At 48.2% G+C, this 19,360-nt stretch overlaps 1 protein-coding gene across 4 annotated transcripts in view; it reads right to left on the reverse strand.

Moving 5' to 3' along the window:
* DNM3 (dynamin 3) overlaps positions 1-9,834 on the reverse strand; it is a 384,567-nt gene extending 374,733 nt beyond the window's left edge. For all 4 annotated transcript variants that reach the window (XM_036272290.1, XM_036272289.1, XM_036272291.1 and 1 more), the window contains exon 1: positions 9,674-9,834. In XM_036272290.1, coding sequence (XP_036128183.1) covers positions 9,674-9,834 — 161 coding nt within the window. The remainder of the gene's footprint in view (positions 1-9,673) is intronic.
* Between the last annotated feature and the right edge of the window lie 9,526 nt (positions 9,835-19,360).

Here is a 19,360-nt window from a genome sequence, read left to right on the forward strand (position 1 = left end):
TCTTACTCTTGAATGTTCTTTTCCAATCTCACCGTTTTCAGGAAATCGTCCCTCTCTACAGGGCTCTCTGCCGTTGCTTGTCCAAGACCCTCCCTGCTTCCAAAGGCACCTGCAAGGTTCAAACGCAGTCCCCAACTTGTTGTTGGAAGAGGCCCGCACGCATCAGCAATTCTCGCTGCCTGCTGGGGTCCTACAATCCAGCTCGCTCCTGGTGCTGCGTGGAGTGCCAGGTTCCACGGGGGAGGGCAGTCCCACAGACTGCGCCCCGGACACGCACACAGGTCACATTCCATTCGCAGTCCAGGTGCCTCTGACCAGCAGGCCACAGACTGGAGGTTCCCACGACCCCCTCCCTGGGTGGATTGATTTGCTAGGGTGGCTCACAGAACTCAGAGGAACATTTTTCTTACTAGATTTCTGGTTTATCATAAAAGATCTGGCTCGGAAACAGCCAGAGGGGAGAGATGCACAGGCAAGGGGTGTGGACGGGATGCAGGGCGTCCATCCCTGCTCAGGTACGTCACTGTCCCCGTAGCTCCGAGTTCACCGGCTCTTGGGACCCTGTCCTTTGGGGCTTTTAAGGAGGCTTCGTTATTGGGCAAGACTGATTCAATCATTGGCCTTTGGTCACTGAAATGGGTGGGAGGTGGGGCAGGGTGGTGGGAGGGGACTGAGGTTCCGTCCCTCTGATCACATGGTTAGTTCCTCTGGTGACCCACCAGGGACATCCAAAAGTCACCTCCTTAATATAACAAAAGACACCGTTATGCTGTCAACACTTAAGAAAGTCCAAGGGTTTGAGGAGCCGTGGGCAGGAGCCTGGGATGAAGATCAAATATGTATTTTTCATATAAACCACAATTTCACAGCCACTGTTTATTGAATATGTATTATGGGCTGTGCGTTTTACATGATTTTACTGAGAACTCACATGCACACTAGCCTGTATTATTATCTCATACTGCGGATGAGAAAACTAAGTCCCAGCGAGGTTCATGCGCCTCACTACCCACAAGCCAGAGGGGAGCCCGAGACACCGGTCAGCAGAGCTGCCCGCTATCAGCAGCATGCAATGACTCCTTTCCAAATATTGGCCTTTCCAGGATCTAAGCGAACAATATCATGAGTAAGATTAGTCCTGCATCAAATGACTTATGTAAATGGATTAGTCTTTGCAATTCCAAGCCTCTGAGACAACAGATAATGAGGCCCTTCAGAATCCCTACCCGCTCCTCATGGGTATGTCCGTGAATATCAAGACCTTGGAGTACTGGAAATGAGCATGAGACACTGTCCCAAGGAAGCACTGAGCCACCCCCTTTAAACTCCTAGAAACAGAGTACTTTCAGCAGGGATGTTAGAGAAAAACAAGACCAAAAGCAACCCTACACCATTCCTATAGCTCCTGACCTAAACATGCCATCCCCAGTGACGATCTCGCCTTTGTCATCAATTCACGTTCAGAATTCAACACAGTATGAATGCTCGTTTGTTGAAATGAATTGTTAAAATGTCCATATCGGCCCTGACCAGTTTGGCTCTGCGGTTAAAGCTTCGGCCCGCAGACCGGAGAGTCCCGGGTTTGGTTCCCGCTGAGGGCACGTACTTCGGTTGCAGTTTGTCCTCGGCCCCGGTTGGGGTCGTGTGAGTGGCAGCCACTCGATGTGTCTCTCTCACTTCCTCCTTCTCTACTTCCCACTCTATCTGAAGATAAATGAAAAAAAAAAAGTGTCCTCGGGTGAGGATAAAATAAATAAAAAAATGTCCACATCGACGGGCCTCCCTCTAAGAACACAAGCACAAAAAACAAAGATTATGAAGACTATGAAACAGGCAAATGGAAGGATGAGAACGTGCTACCCAAATATATATTTTATTTTACCAAACGTTCATCCATTTCTTTAAATAGTAACCTTTCCACTTATATGATTTATTTCTATACAACTTTTCAGAAACGTTCCTTGACTGAAATAAGGCCTATCAGGTACCCTCCCCAGCACATCTTTCTAGACGTGCCCCCGTGGAGGGGAAGCATCCACAGCATCCTCTTCGCATTTCATCTTTCCCTGGGCCCATCGGTTCCCTACGAGTCACAGCCTACTCTAGAGGACATTACCTCAGCCAAAGATCTGGTCTACGCCTGGGGAAAACCCTGATCCTGTCTCCTTCCATTATTGCACACGGGAAAAATAACATAAAAGGTCGCTGCTGGTCCGCTCTGCAGAAAAGTAGTAGAGGGGACTGTCAGGGAGGAGGGAAGGCTGCCCCGCAGGAGTGCAGGGGAGGAGGGGGAGGAGGGCGGGGGGAGGGAGGCCCTCCAACACAATGAGAGGAGGAGGAGAAGACACACTGACCCAGGGCTCCCAGTCCTGAACACCGGGTTCCAAGCTCAGCTCCCGATTCTGTCCCTGACCTTGGGTACATTTCTCAGTTCTCTGTTCCCCAACGTAGCTCCAGGAAGTTCGCAGAAACTGAGCCAGGAGAAAGCGTCTTACAGAACATCGTGAAAGGTCAGTCCTTGCTACCGATACAAGAAAAGCCAGCCTGGCCAAGTGGCTCAGTTGGTTGGAGCGCTGTCCCATGAAACAAAAGGCTTCGGGTTCGATTCCTGATCAGGGCACATACCTAGGCCGTGGGTTCAATCCCAGGTTGGGGTGCATACGGGAGGCAACTGATCAATGTTTCTCTCTCACATGGATGATTCTCTCTCTCCCTCTTCCTCAAAAAAAAAATATGCCAACATGGTAATAAAAAACCCTCTAATTTGCCCAGCTAGTGTGGCTCAGTGGTTGAGCATTGACTCAGGCATCAAGAGGTCTATGGTTTGATTCCCGGTCAGGGTACATGCCCAGGTTGTGGGCCCGATCCCCAGTGAGGGGCACGCAGGAGGTGGCCCATCTATGTTCTCTCTCATCAATGTTTCTCTCTCTCTCCTGCTCCCTTCCTTTCTCTCTAAAAATCAATAAAGAAAAAAAAATGTTTTAAAACAAACGAACAAACAAAAACACTCCAATTTGATGGAATGGGGGTTAACTCAAGAAATGCCAATCATTTGCAGTCAACCCTCCCCCTTTACCCTTCCATCTGTCTAAGCAACACTTTCCATCTCAGATTTTACTTTTGAACATGTCCCTGACATTGTGTCTTCAGTTTACTACTCTACTTTAAATAATTGCCTTGTTCTTTACAAAGAAAGCCGAACTCCAGCACGCTTAAGTATTAATGCCGCGAGGTCCTTGCAGAGCCGTTGGTTGGATCTGCGCTACTCTCGATTAGCCTCCACTCCCTGCCGCCATAGCTTTAATCCCTCCAGCCTCTCGCATCCCCTCCTCCTCTCCTGGGCCCTCTCCAGCACACAGTATCTCTCTGTGATAACGCGACCGTCTAAATTCAATGCCTCGTGGTCAAGTCAGACACCGAGACACAAACACCACCTCCCGCCTCGACACAGACACTCAGGACCTGCAGCCTTGAGCTAGAATGACACCGGCTGCCAAATGACACTGGAAACTCATCCACTGTCTGCTTGCCACTCACGTCCCAACTCAATTTCAGAACTGTCATTTTTGGGGATTGTTTTCCTTTTTTTTGTAAAAATAAGTTGACAGTATAAATTGCTGTGTCCCGACTAGTTTGCATGTCCCAGCTGCCTTCATTGTATGAACTCATTTGAAAACTGTCATCTCATGCCTTAGGCTCTCCGGTTACCAGTTTACTTCCATATTTTTTTATTTTTTATTATTTATTTTTTGAGAGAGAGACCAGTTCTTACTTATTTATGCATTCATTGGTCGCTTCTTGCATGTACCCTGACCGGGATGAAACACACGACCTTGGTGTATGAAGACAATGCTCTAACCAACAGAGCTCCCGGGCCAGGCCTATATTCTTATCCTGTACACTTAGAACTCAGTCAATGTATGCTCATCGAGTTTACTGTCCACGTTTCTCACCAGTCCCAGTAGACATCCTGTCCACGCCTACATCCCAGCTCGGCCATTCACTAGCCTCGATCCTTCCCAAATTACCGGTCCCACCAGAAGTGTCCTGCTCTGCTGACACAGGGATGTGAGGGCAGGGGAGGGGAGGAAGGCGCGGGAGGTGTGGAGCAGCCTCCCTGCCTGCCCCCCGGTACAGCTCAGCAGCTACGGACCCCTTTCCTTCCCCTTCACAGAAATCTACTTGGGATGACACAATCTCAGCATCTTTAAATTAATGCTGAGAGTGTGAGAAATTGCAAAGCAGACGGAGAGCTGGGCGTGCACAGGGCGTTAGCGTGAAGCCTCCTGCCTCGGCTCTGGTGGGCGAGGGAAAACCGTCTATTTCATTCAGTGGCTTGCAACCCTCTCGCAACATTAAACAGAACATAATGACAAGTAAACCGGCGCAACGGAACTCTGCTTATTAGCCCTAGCAGGAAGTACCGCCTAGACAAATGAATGCCTGACGCAGTAAATGTGTGTTCCATTGGTAGAGAACCCAATAACCGACCTTCCAGCACAGCTAACCATGAAGTCTCCATCTCTCCAGAGCTCCGGACAGCTGCCCGCCCAACTTCATTCTTAAAGAAGTCAATCAAGCCCTATTCTTTTTTATATCTGTTTATCATAAGTAAATTCTAACACAGAGATAGCCTATGCAGGGCAGTTCCCCTAAGTATTATTATTAGGTTATATAAATAAAAATGTACGTTGACTGTGGTAATTAATCCAACTGCAAATTTGTGACAGCCTAAAAGTACATTATGTAATGTTGATTCAGCAAAAATATCTTTGTAATTTTAGGTTTTAGCAATTTATTATTGGGTTTAAAAAGTTTATGTTTCTGATGCTTCATTGAAATGGACTCCTGGGAACCACAGAGCGTGATTTTCTTTCTTTCTTTTTTGTTTAATCCTCGCCTGAAGACATTTTTGCATTTATCTTCAGATAGAGGGGAAGGGTGGGGAGTGAGAGAGAGAAACATCGATATGAGCGAGACACATCGACTGGCTGCCACCCACACGACCCCAACCGGTGCCAGGGACAAACTGCAACTGAGGTACGTGCCCTTAGCGGGAACCGAACCGGGGACTCTCTGGACCACAGGCCAACGGTCTAACCACTGAGCCAAACCGGCCAGGGCAAGCGTGATTTTTTTTTTTTTTACAATTATCACATTTCAATTGATAGCGTCCATGTATCTAATAACTTTAATGCTTAGATGCCACTTGTTAAAAAATATTCACAAATTCAGATGCTTTGATATTTTAAAAAGTCTTTTCCCTCAATACTAACCTATTTCTGAATTAAGAAGTTTTACTAATATCAATGCTTCTGTGCCTAATCTCATTTGCAATTAGAGAACTCGTACCTCTTCAATTTTTAAATACACTCTTGAAATCAAAGGATTTGATAATAGATTAGTGTCTATCTAAGCCATATCAATGACTTTTGGATTTTTAAAAAACTATCTGGTCATATGATTCAACAACAGCATCGAATGACTCACTGTAATTTGATAATCAACCAGCCCATCTTTACAAACTTCACAACTAAGTAAATATACATTATTTGACATTTCCACATTGAAAGGAACTCCCCTCAACATAGCCAGTTTTAAAAAATCTTTTATTTGGTCCCCAGTAATTACAAAACCTATTCTTTTTGTGCAAAACTGGAAGTCTGTTTACCACTCAGGCTAGAGTAAAATAATGGCGAATCCTCTGTCTATATAATTAGCATTAAGAACTGATGCTTCTAACAAGTGTATCATTAACAAACATTTGCACATTAGCGACTGGTATGGTTTTCACTTAACACCTCTATAAACAAGCTATATGCACTCTAAACACACAGTCAAACAAACGACCTGATTGTGGTCCAGAGCGCCCTCCGAGGATGTCTAATATAGTAAAGAAATATGCTTATGTTCTAACTAATGTTGTTTTTGCCTAAGGGCTTGCTTCAAATCCTCTGTGAAACGAGGCAAGGCAGACATACATAGAAAATATAAATAAAATTATTACTGTAGCAGCTTATTAATTTAGGTGGTGCATGTTGCTGCTGTTGTTAATCCTCACCTGAGGGTATTTCTTCCATTGATTTTCAGGGAGAGTGGAAGGGAGGGAGGGAGGAGGAGAGAGAGAGAAACAATGATGTGAGAGAGACATCGATTGGTTGCCTCCTGCACGTGCCCCAACTGGAGCCGGGGATCAAAACTGCAACCCAGGTCCGTGCCCTTGACCGGTAATCAAACCTGAGACCCTTTGGTACATGGGCCGGCGCTCTAACCACTGGGGACACCAGCCAGGACTTGGGTGATGCTCTTAAATGTGGTCAAAGAATGAAGTTAAAAGCGTGTATCCGAGGCATCGGTGTGTCTCCGCTCGGCGGGCCACACAGGTTGCAGAGCCCGGTTGCAGAGCCCAGACACCGCAGGGTGAATCCTAGCACCACTGTTTTTAGGTGAAAGTAGCCCTTAGCCGGTCACTCGGACCCTCTAAACCCCAATTTCCTCTTTTGTCGAATGGCGCTCATAAGAGTGCCTTCCTCGTTGGGGTTTCCTGAGGATTGAGTGAGACTGTGCGTGTGACTGGAGCTAGACCAGCACGTGAGGCGCGCATAGCACGCACTCGGGAAATGCCAGCCACCCTCCTCATCTCGCTGCTCTGCCAAGAGACAAAACTGGATGTCAAGGCAGCTGAATCAGTTCTTTTGTACAGAAACCAATGGCAGACCCCAAGGCAGCCAGTGAAGCCCTATCTTCAGACCACGAGTCTCAGCCTGTACTCATGAGACACTACGCTGCCTCCCGCTGCCCGCCTAGGTCTCATCTGAACAACCGAAAGAACAGGCTGGTCACTCCCGCTACATCACATTAATATGTAAATGCATCTCTTCAGCAAGAAAGTCACAAACGAGTGCTTCATTCACGACGCGTGTTATCCGTGGCAATCTCAAACTTGTCACCCCAAAATTGCATTTCACAGCTACAGTTAAATGAAATAAACACATTCACATCCACATTCACTCAGTGGTGTCCAAAAAAAATCAATACAAACAAACGATCTGAGAGAAGAAGGTATGGTCAGCCCACTAAACATGGACTGTCAGAGACGGAGGAGAAAATGCATCAGTATTTGAAGAGAACAAGTACAAATGATGAGCAAACTATTCATTTACACAAGCGATCACCCCTTGTGTTGTGACTATGTTCAGTAACTGCACATAGGTCAGTCTTAAAAACATGTGAAAGAGGAAACTTCCACCCTCAAAGGAAACGACCTTATCTTTATTGCAAAATGTCTGGATAATTAAAAGATAAAAGGTTATAACGGAATACGAATAGTTTTATCTGCCTAAGATGAATCTCCTATTGAGAGAGAGAGAGCTCCTTTGCCCCTAAGGTTGGTTTATAATTAGAAATTAGATTCCTCAATAATTCAATGACCAAAACCTTTAAATTCAAATGACCTTTTTAATTATATTTTCTCCTCATATATAGGCTCTGCTAGGCAGGTATCATCTCTACAGATAATAGACCCTTTACATATTTATTAAATGAGCTTTCCCCTCTGTATTCATCCTTTTCTTTGATTTGACATCCTAACCATAATTAATTATTGATAAAACTTTAAAAGCATAACAAATTCCTAATGTATTCTGGTAAATGGTCTGATTTGTATGATATTTATAATGTCCCTATTGTTCATTCTACCATGAAAAAATGTTCAAACTAAAATATTTTACTCTTCCACATCTCTTTTTAAATTTCTCATTTCCAGTGAATATAGTTAGTGAGGGGAAATCTGCACAATTTTATTATGGCATGAAGAAGTGTGTTAGGATTTGAAAATCTAAAGGATAGAATTGAGTATGTACATACAATTGACACTAGATTTAAAAGCTCTTGCCACAGACAATGCATTTATAATATAGGCTCATCCAACTAAACATATGAAAAATGCATAAAATATGGTAATTGTACTTAAATTACATAAAAATTTAATCTTTAAGTATCTATTCAAAAACCAAAAGTAGTTAAATGACTATTAAGGCATCATGTCAAACACTTTGGAGTTTATAAACCCAAAAATACATTGTCATCAAACCTTGCTTTCCCTACAGGTACCACTTTAAATTTAGTGGATTTCATTGGCAATAAATCAAAGAAAGTAAAAACCCCTAAGTATGTGACTGCTGTGTGTATATGTGTGAAATACATATTCCTCCAACACGTCATCGTGTCTGTGATGACATGGACAAAATGATTTACAATCACTTTTCTCATTACTCAAAATAAATGACAAAACCAAGGCAAAGTGAGTGATTAAGTGACTTATTAAAAAATACTAGCCAACTGTTGGAATTTTTACTTTTTTATTAGGTTTCTTGGCTTTCTAGTTTGGGGGAGGGGGGCACAAAACAGTGCCACCTGAGAGAGAGAGCATCATCTGAAAGAATATAAAATACACTTTATGGATACTAACATTCCCAAAGGAGGTTTGGAAATATCTAAATCTTACCCATCACCAAACATCGGCCAAAAAAAAAGGGGGGGGGGGACAGGACCCTTCTGAATCCCAAATCACTAACCTGCCAAATAAAAAGAGTAAAGTACAGTCTCTGGATCGCCCCGCTCAGGCCCACTCTCTCGTCTGTTTTTACCTGGAAACACATTTCAGCTTTCAGAATGCTTTCAAATGGGCTTGCCTTAGCAAATGTCTGCACTCCTCAGTCAAGGCCTCTTAAAGTAACTTAACCCCTCCTGAATTGTTCAGTGGAAGAAGAAATGCTGATTCCCAGTTCAAAAATAAAAGCGTTCGCTTTTTTTCCGTATTAAGAGTCTGCGAAGAACCCCCTAGCTGCGGTTTCGACGCGGCCCGTTATTCCGGAGACTGGCAAGGCGATCTGAGCTTAGGGAACGGAAGATGAGGCTGGGGGAGGGGGCGCAGCGAGAGGGCCAGAAAGATGCTGGCCAGTTCCGAGATGATGCAGGAATGACATGGCACCTGGACAGCCCAGGTCCACGTCCGCCCGGCTCAGAGTCGTGCCTCGGCTTCTCGGGCACAGGCCTGGGGCTGTAAATAGGTGCGCACGCGAACACACCACCTTTTATTCTCGACTCCCTGGGAGGAGAATGGTGGGGAAGCGTGGCTGGATAAAGCTGCACCACAACAAACGAGGTCTTTCTCCTCGCACCCCGCCCCCCCTGCCAGGGGCAGGCGACGACTGTCTCGAACAGTAGACACAGCTGGGAGGAGCGGGGACGCGGGGCGAGGAGCGGAGCATCTCCGCGGGGGGCGGGGGATGAACCCCATCGCCCCGAGAGAGCCCCTCGCGGGGGGCCGGCAGGATAAGAGGAGATGCGGCCGCGAACAGGGGACGGGGGGCTGGGACGCGCCCCGCGCGCTACGCGTCTGCCGCCCGGGCTGGCGTGCGCAGCCGGGGGAAGTCCCTCCCGGGGCGGACACCCTCCCCCGACTCCTGGCCGGAGGACGCGGAGGAAATGGCTTTGTATCGCAGGATGAAAGGCAGACAGGAGGGCCACCGGGCGGGGGACGGAGGATGCCCGCAGCCGGACGACCCCGCCCGCGCCCCGGCCCCGCCGCTCCGCCGCCCATTCCCCGCCGCTCCCGGGACCCCCTGGGGCCCCAACGGCCGGAGCGGGCGGCCGCCTGCGCCGCGCTCACCTGCCCACGAAGTTCTCGAGCACCGAGCTCTTGCCGGCGCTCTGGCCGCCCACCACGGCGATCTGCGGCAGCTCCAGCAGGCAGCTCTGCCCCAGCGCCGAGAAGGCGTCCTGCAGACGGTTCACCAGCGGGATCAGCTCCTCCATCTCCCGGTTCCCCATGCTGCCTGCGCCGCCCTCCCGCCGGCCGCCCGCGGGTCCCGGCTCGCCTCTGCGACGCGGTGGGGAGCCCGGCCGCGCGGGGTTCAGTCAGCCGGGGCCAGCACCTACGTCGGATCCCGCCGCCCGCTGGCCCGCAGCTGGGCTCCTGACAGCTAACAGTCCGAAGCGCGCCTGCGCGGGCGGGTGGGCGTGGCCTGGCTCGCAGACCGCCCCGCCCCGCGGCCCCGCCCCAGGGTTCCCCAGACAGCACGCGAGCACTGCCTCCCAGCTGCGGCCAGATGCCACCGCTTCTGTCTGCTCTGCCCAGGCTCAGCGGCAAAGCTACAGGCCTGGGTCAGCACCCGGTCAGCAGCAGCCGGCGACACTGCTCCCTTCAGCGGCTACACAGCCAAAGTCCAGGGCAAAGCGCTACCACCGATAACAACTCAGCACTGTCAGCAGCAGCAGCCGCCGCCACCAGTGCCCCGCCTCCGGAGTCCCGTTCCCAAAAGGAAATCTGTTCTCACGCCCTGCTCCAGAGCCCGGCTCTTCCCGGCCCGTCTGTTGGGAGTCTGAATTCTCCATCCGACGTCCATTGCAGGCCCTGTGTAGTCTGATTCCTCCGAATTCTTCAACTTGAATGACTGTCCTCCCCACCCACCTAAGCTAAGGTGGAGTCCTCGGTGCTCACCCCTCCCACTCTCCCTCTCCAATACACCAAGTTCATTCTGTCCTGTGCGACTCCTCACAGCCACTCCTCTTCCTGATCTACCCCCTTGTATGGGGCCCATCAGTAACCAGGGCCAGGTACTCTGCACCTATTCGGTTCAGCTTAGCAAACTGAGACTTGCAGTTGGGTGCTGTGTCTGATAATGGAGACACAAAGATAAAAGGACATGCTTCTCTTAGCCTCCTTAGAGAATTCACCTTTTCTTTCTTTTAAATATTTTTTACTGATTTTTTTAGAGAAAGAGGAAGGGATGGAAACATGGATGTGAGAGATACATCCCTCAGCTGCCTCCTGCACGCCCCCTACTGGGGATCAAGTCCCCAATTGGGACCGCGCTCAATCCACTGAGCGACACCTCTGGGCAGTTCCCCTTTTCAAACATCAATAACGTCAGGATTTAATTCATGGGCCTTACCTTGTCTCATGCTTTATGCCCTACCTGAGGACTTTCCCACAGCTATGACTCCAGGTCATGGCTAGCTCGCCTCTCTCTCCTGTGCCTCAGACTGGACTCCACTGGTCCTGGACCTCACTACCTGAATGTCCTACAAGTCCCTCTGACATAACTTTTCAAAACTTAACTCATCTTCTTCAGTCCCTGCATTTAATGCTACAAATTCTCCTCCAACCCTCAAAAGACTTGCATGAAAATGCCCATAATAACCAAAACACTAAGAACAACCCAAATGTCCATCAAAAAGTGAATGAATAAACAGGCAAGGTATGTGGATAGACTCATATATCAGACTCATATACCTGACCCAAGTGGCAGCAATCAGAGCCCTTTCCAAGAAGCTTGGATTTGACAGAGAGAAAGGAGAGAGAGATGAGAGAGAGATTTGTCTTTGTCTGGGTGACTCAACTATGATATATGTAAACTGTAAAATCTTGGAACTACAGTTAGTAATGTTTTCACCAACAAAAAGGAGATGTAAAAGATGCTGGTGTTTGGGAGAAAATTAAAGGACAGAAAGAGAGGAGCAGAGGGAAAACAGAGAGTAGTCCTGATGGTACTTGGGTCCTCATTCTAGTTCATGTCTGATGCTCTGCCAATATCCTGCCAAAAGTTCCATGAGCCAGCCTCCCATCAAAAACATATTAATTCCCCTCTTTGCCTAATCTAAGTTTATTTGTATTTCTTTTATTTGCTCCCTGTCTCAGCAAGAGGCCTGCCCAGTCCCAATCCAGAATCTGGAAATCATGCTAATTCCCTTTCTCTCTCTCTCCTTCATCACTTAAATCAAGTCAGTTCCCAAATCATGCCCATTCTACCTCCCTGGAACCCTCTTCTTTATCTCTGCTCCCAGTGCCTCTTTATAACTATCATTTGCTGAACCCTCTTCTCTGCTTCCCATGTAGGTGCACCCTGAGTAGATTTTCATTATTGCACTTGACACACTGCATTGTGTCCAATCTACATGTCTCTCTTCTCCACTAACTTGGTCGGCAGACTAATGCTCCCCCCAACAGATGTCCCCATTCCAATTCCCCAGAACCTGTGAATATGTTACCTGATGTGGCAAATGGGACTTTACAGGTGTGATGGAATTAAGGATCTTGGGATGGGGAGATCATGCTGGATTATCTGCATGGGCCCAAGATAATCACATGCTCCCTAAGAATAGAGAGCCTTTTCCAGCCGCCTCAAAGGGTGGTCATAAGCCAAGGGGTGCAGGCAGCCTCCAGCAGCTGGCAAAGGCAAAGCAACAGATTCTGTCCTAGAGCCTCCAGGAGGTCCAGAGCCCTGCCAGCACCTTGACCTGTGCCCAGTGAGACCTGCGTCAGGCCTCTAACCCACAGAAGTGTAAGATAAGAAACGCGTGTTGTTTTAAAACACTCGGTTGTTCCAGCAGCCACAGGAAACGGATACAATGGATGACAAGCTCCTTGAGAGTCTCCATGCCTGGTGCAGTGCTTGGCACCTAAGAAAACCATAGTCTACTGGGGACAGACATAAACACATTATTACAACACAGTGTAGTGAGTATACCAGGGGTGTTATGGGCTGAACTGTGTTGCCTCAAACTTCACATGTTGAAACCCTAACCCTCCATGTGGCTGTAGTTGGAGTAAAGAAGTAATTAGGTTAAAGGGGATCATAAGGGTGGAGCCCAAGTCCAATAGGATTAGTAACCCTATAAATGGAGACATCGAGCTCTATCTATCTATCTATCTATCTATCTATCAACTATCAATCACTTTTCCTACTCTCTATCACATTTTTTCCACATCACCTTCCTAGCCAGGAAAAAGATTCCTAAAGCTTAACACCCTTTTTGGGGTGTGGCTCTCTATCTAAGAAGTTAGAATTCTTGCCTTGGCCAGTTTGGCTCAGCGGTTAGAGCATCAGCCCGCAGACCAGAGAGACCCAGGTTTGGTTCCCGCTAAGGGCATGTACTTCGGTTGCAGTTTGTCCGCGGCCCCAGTTGGGGTCGTGTGGGTGGCAGCCAGTCGATGTATCTCTCTCGCATCGATGTTTCTTTCTCTCTCTCTCTCCCCCCCCCTCCCTCCCACTCTATCTGAAGATAAATGCAAAAATGTCTGTGGATGAGGATTAAAAAAAAAAAAAAGGAGTTAGAATTCCTTTAAGTGTATCAGAGCTCTTATATCTAAATGAGTATTTTCCTTGAGGGTCATTTTGAGAAGTGACTGACCTATTACAATAACACTGCCTTACACACAGTATCAGTGGAATTTTTTCAAAACTGATGAAACAAAACTCAGCGTAACACAGTCAAACATCATTTTATTTTATTTTTTTATCCTCACCCAAAGACATTTTTCCATTTTTGGTTCAGATAGAGTGGGAGGGAGAGAGAGAGAGAGAAACACTGACGTAAAAGGGACACATTGAGTGGCTGCCACCCGCATGACCCAACCAGGGCCGGGGACAAACTGCAACCGAGGTACATGCCCTTAGCGGGAACCGAACCCGTGTCTCTCTGGACCGCAGGCCGACGCTCTAACCGCTGAGCCAAACCAGCCAGGGCTATACATTATTTTAGATGAACAGAATAGTGTTCATGTTCAACCCCGACCTCATTCACAGGACTCATTCACATAACTTTTAGCTAATTCTAAAAATTAAATCTACACTCTATATTCTATACACACATACACATATTATATGCCTATCGTTGTAAAATATGCTACAGACTGAAGGCAAGCTCTAGGAGAAGAGTTAGAAAGCTCTGGAGAACTGGAAACATCCCTGGAAAAATATTTAACCTCTCAAAGAAGAGCACAGAGCTGACTGTATGAATTCAGGAATTCACGTTTTTTTAAATTAGTCCCATCAGGGTGGAGGCACGTTCCCTATACCAAGCGGAACTCAGCGCGCCATCAATGTGCACGAAGCAAGGGAACCAAAACACTGGGCATTCGTCGTGTCGCCCACGGTGCGAATCACTGGGCAACAACATCACTGCTTTAGGACGTCCTCAGGCCCCCAGCCCTATCTCCGGGGGCTATCGCACGGCCGGCTTTTGGCCATTACTGCAGCTCGGCTTGTCTTCGGGCACCTCTGGAGTTGCCTTACACCCAGCTGGCATCCGACCCCGACGGACAGACGGACAGACGCTCGGTGCTGTGGCCACCGGGGCGGACCCGTCCCTCGGGGCGGCTCTCCTGCAGCCGAAAGGGTGGGAGAAAGGACGGACTCCCAGCTTTGCTGGCCACATCTTTCACCAGCTGTCGCCAGGAGGCAGAGTAACTGGGAAGAACTGCCCCAGTCCCCTGCCCCGTGGCTTCTGCCAGTCTGCGATCCGCCGATGGAAGCTCACCAGCATGCGGCCTGGGGGAGCCCCGCCGAACCCCACACGGCTGGAGGACAGGCCAACGGGCAGCTCAAGCGTCGGGAGAGGGGCGTCAGGAGGCAGTGACGCCTGATGCAGGGGCCTCCCGGCGCCACCCCCTATGGAGTAGGCAGAGCTGTGCCCAGCTGTGAGTGTAACCCACACACACTAAAGCGAGCAGGGTTTCTTTTCAAAGGAAGGACCCCCAGTGCTTTTTAATGCTCATTGATTGAATGATTAACATCTATAGATATATACAGATATAGATACATACCGGGTAGCCCTAAAAAATGAATAGAGGGTGTCTGTAGATTCTATTACATTTTGAAAATGAAATGTACTTTAATAAACACTTGCTTTGTAATTATTCAAAGTTGTGTATACGTTTTTGGGATACTACATACATATGTAAAATTATAATTAATAATGCAATAATGTAGGTAAGCTATAAATTGCCATTTATAATTATGTTTATGAAGATTTTTCAATTACATAGAGAAATGCCATGAACAAAATATTGAATTTAAAAAGCAGGGTACATGCCCTGGCCAGTTTGGCTCAGCAGATAGAGTGTCAGCCCGCAGACCAACGAGTCCCGGGTGCAATTCCGGTCAAGGGAACGTACCTTGGTTGTGATTCGGTCCCTGGCCCTGATCAGGGTCCTGCAGACACTTCTTTCTTTCTTTCTTTCTTTCTTTCTTTCTTTCTTTCTTTCTTTCTTTCTTTCTCTCTCTCTCTCTCTCTCTCTCTCTCTCTCTCTCTCTCTCTCCACCTCCCCCCACCCCACTCTGTCTGAAAATAAATGGAAAAAAATCCTCGGGTGAGGATTTTAAAAAGTAAAATAAAAAATCAGGGTAAAACATTGTATATATGGTATTACCACATCTACATAAAAGATCATGCATGACTAGTAAAGACGAAATGGAAAGAAATGTGCCCCCAACTTTAATATCATTCCCTATAAGAAACTATGGGGGAACCTGGGTTACTGTCAAACTTTCTACGATGGGCATGCATTGCTTTTACAGTTTAAAAAGTTGGATTGATGCCATCTGCCTGAACCTCAGTTGGTTTACGTGCTCAGCAGCTGGTCAACAACAAAAGAGTTGCATCACGTAAAGTTCAGATAACTTTGCAAACAGAAACAGGAAAGTCCACAAGTCCCCCTTTCGCAAGCCTTCGCCCCTCACTGGCAGCTGATAACTGGCCGACTAGAACGAAGCTTTTAAAAGGAGAAATGGTTCTTTCGGACTCCAAGAGCAGAAGTGTCACAAGCCGGGCCACAGTGGTGACACGGACTATCACTGGCAGAGTCCATCCAGCGCACCCACCTGCAGCCCAGCCACCCCGCAGGCAGACGGTCCCAGGAGCTGAGTCTCGTTGCTTCCAGCATCCGCCAGAATCTGTGTGACCAACAACCAGACGTAAAAGATTACATCTCGTACGAAAACATTCATGTGACATTCTAGAAAAAGTAGAGCTAGTCTATGATGACAGCAGAGGGTAGGGACGGGACTGACTGCAAGGGGACATGTGGAAATTATAACTTAAGTGTAGTGGTGGTTACATGGCTGTGTGTGTGTCAAAACTCATTGAACTAGACATTTAAAAGGTACATTTTGTGCCCTGGCCAATTTGGTCAGCAGTAGAGTGTTGGCCTGTGGACCAAAAAGTTGCGGGTTCAATTCTGGGCACGTACTTGGGTTGCGGTTAGTCCCTGCCCCTGGTCGGGGTCTTATGGGAGGCAACCAGTCCATGTATCCCTTTCATGTCGATGTTTCTCTCTCTCCCTCTCCCTCTACGTGAAAATGAATAGAAAAATATCCTTGGATGAGGATTAAAAAAAAAAAAAAGGTGCATTTTGTTTTATGTAAATTATACAGTAATAAAAATAACATATGGCATTTATGACACCGTTCTTTTCTGTTTATTATTGATTTTGAGAAAGAAACATCGATTTGTTGTTCCACTTATTTATGCATGTATTAGTTGATTCTTCTTGTATGTGCCCTGACTGGGGATCGAATCTGCAACCTTGGCATATCGGGCCGATGCTCTAACCCACTGGGCTACTGGGCCAGGGCTATGACATACTTCTACACGGCGTAATGGTAACAACGAAGCATTTTCACAACAGTAATCCAGTAATGACAGTCTGAGCCTTGGGACCACCTAAATATCAAGCGGCCATAATCACGCTGGCTTCCGAAAGTCCAAGCTAAAAGTGCACCTCACCCCCAGGAAACTTGCAATGACTCCGAAATTCTGTCAATACAGAGACAGTCTTACGGGATTTCTGAGTATGTTGGTGGGAAAATAGCAAAAAGAGCACTGGGCGAACGGGAAGGCACACCTAAGCCGTCATCAGTGACCTCTTAGACAAGAAGGCGACCCAGCAGGGCCAGCTCCGGAAGGTGGCCTGGGAGTGGGGCAAGGGGACAGGAGTGGACACGGCCTCCTAAACCCACCAGCGTGAGTGTCCTCGGGCAACCTGATGATTTCACACGGTCTCCCCTGTCACCTGACGGGAGAAATGTCCAGCTCAGCAAAGCTCAGCCCTGGGCAGACGTGTGAGCCCAACTGAAGCCCGTGGCCTCCCTCCTGGACCTTTGCCAAAGATGCCAGCGAAATACCCCGCTTTTGAACACTCTGCATCCCAGCCCGTTCTCATGTCTGTTCTGTCATTCGAGCCCTTCAGCTGCCTTTGGGGTAGGGACCAACAGTCGGAGAGCGACAGCACCCCTGTTCACTGTCAAGGTTAACAGAGAAATCAGCTCAGGGGACGTGGCCGAGGCCACAGCGAAGATCCACCAGGATGCTCGCTGACGTGCCTCAGGAGACCACACTCGGGTCGTGCCCATGTGAAAACCTCGAACCTGGCAATACTGGATTAGTACCTACATCTGCCAACCGATTACTGAGATGGGAAATGCACAGTAGGCTGTGGCCGGGGGACCTGCAGGCGACATCTTTTTTTTTATCCTCACAACTGGAGGACATTTTTACATTTTTTGTTCAGATAGAGTGGGAGGGAGAGAGAGAGAGAGAAACATCGATGTGAAAGGGACACATCGAGTGGCTGCCTTCCGCATGTCCCAACCAGGGCCGGGGACAAACTGCAACCGAAGTACGTGCCCTTAGTGGGAACCGAACCCGGGTCTCTCTGGACCGCAGGCCGACGCTCTAACCGCTGAGCCAAACCGGCCAGGGCCAGATTTTATCTTTTATCTTTAAGTGAATGATTTCCGCTGCCACGACCTCAAGTCAGCAGACTGGGATTCAGATTCCAGCTGGCTACAGGACACCCTCCTCGCCCTTAATTCATCTGTAAAATGGGTACATTAATGTCTCTTCTTCATTTACAGAATTCCTGTGACATCAGATAAACAATGACCACTAAAAAAGTCTATAAACTGCGCAGTACTGAATAATTCTTAGATGCTTTATTTAAAATTATCCAAACCTCTCCAGGAATTATAAATATATTCTATGAATTACCAAAAGGTTTTTCTCTGGATTAACTAACTTTTCACTGATGTGGGTGATGGACATCTGGATGAAAATACCGTTATCTTACTGTGCCTGCATCTCGTCAGTCTCAGGAGTCCTTCCTCCAGTAAGTTGAACTTCGGGAGAGTTCTCTCTCATGAGCCCAGAAACAGCCACACAGAAAGCACAGTTGAAAGTAACAACCCACCAGGAAGCAAGCCCGACGGAGAATGAAAAGCAAGATGACTTTTCACAAATCTGGAAGAAGGTCCGGGAAGCAGTGAGTTAAGAGGAGGCAAAAATGCCCTGAGATCGACCGGGATGGAGAAAGACAATTGAGCCGAACTCCTTTGAACTTTTGCTGTTCTCCACGCACAACTGGAAAGGGCTTCCTACTGGCTCGAGGTGGCCAAGGACACGAGCAGGATTTCCAGATTCTCGAGCAAAACTGTGCAAAGGCACCGTGTCTAGGGAGCCAAGGGCCTCCAAGAGGGGCCACTCCCTACAGGGGCATCTGCAGACCCTCCTCGGGGACTGTCCCAGCTGAAGTCCCCCTCTGCCCCGTTCCTCCCAGCCTGCTGACCCCCTTCCCCGAGCAGCTGAGTTTGCCTTGGAAAAACAGTTGCGGCTCTAACACCCAGTTCTGGAACAAGTCTGCCAAAGAGCAACTCATCGTGGAAGGTCAGTTCCCCGACGCCTCACTAGCTGAACCTGGGACAAGGTCAGCACCGGCGCCCCGACTGCCCGTGTGTCCCTCCTCCAGTCACCAGGCTCCCTGATAAAACGCTCCCGTGGTTCCCTCCGGGGCCTCCAACGTCTGCTCCCTCTAGAGGGGCTTGAGGCAGTTATTTTCTTCTGTTTTTCGTCCAACCCCACATAAATTAGTTTGGGAGTAAATCTGCTGGCAGAGAAGGGCTGAGAGAATGGAAAAGAAAATCCACATAAAAGGGAACAGGCACGTTTGACCCCCTCTCCCTCCCAGGCCATTTCTTTTTACTGGTGAAAATGGCCAGAACACATCTTCTTGCTAAAGAATGTGCCTGAAAAATCAGACTTGAGCTGGGAAGACGGGGGGCCAACTCCAGGGCACAATGGTTGATTCCGTCAGGGCACGCTCTACTTACATCCTGCTGTAGACTAGGGATGTGTCAACACACACACACACACACACACACACTCACACACGAGGCCGCCACCACACACACACACACACACACACACACGAGGCCACCACACACACACACACACACACTCACACACACACACTCTCACACACACACACACGAGGCCACCACACACACACACACACACTCACACACACACACTCTCACACACACACACACGAGGCTGCCACCACACACACACACACACACACACTCACACACACACACACACGAGGCCACCACCACACACACACACACACTCACACACACACACACGAGGCCACCACAACACACACACACACACACACACGAGGCCGCCACCACAACACACACACACACACACACACGAGGCCACCACAACACACACACAC

Source organism: Molossus molossus, unplaced genomic scaffold (genome assembly GCF_014108415.1).
Source record: "Molossus molossus isolate mMolMol1 unplaced genomic scaffold, mMolMol1.p scaffold_m16_p_20, whole genome shotgun sequence".
Classification (NCBI taxonomy): domain Eukaryota; kingdom Metazoa; phylum Chordata; class Mammalia; order Chiroptera; family Molossidae; genus Molossus; species Molossus molossus.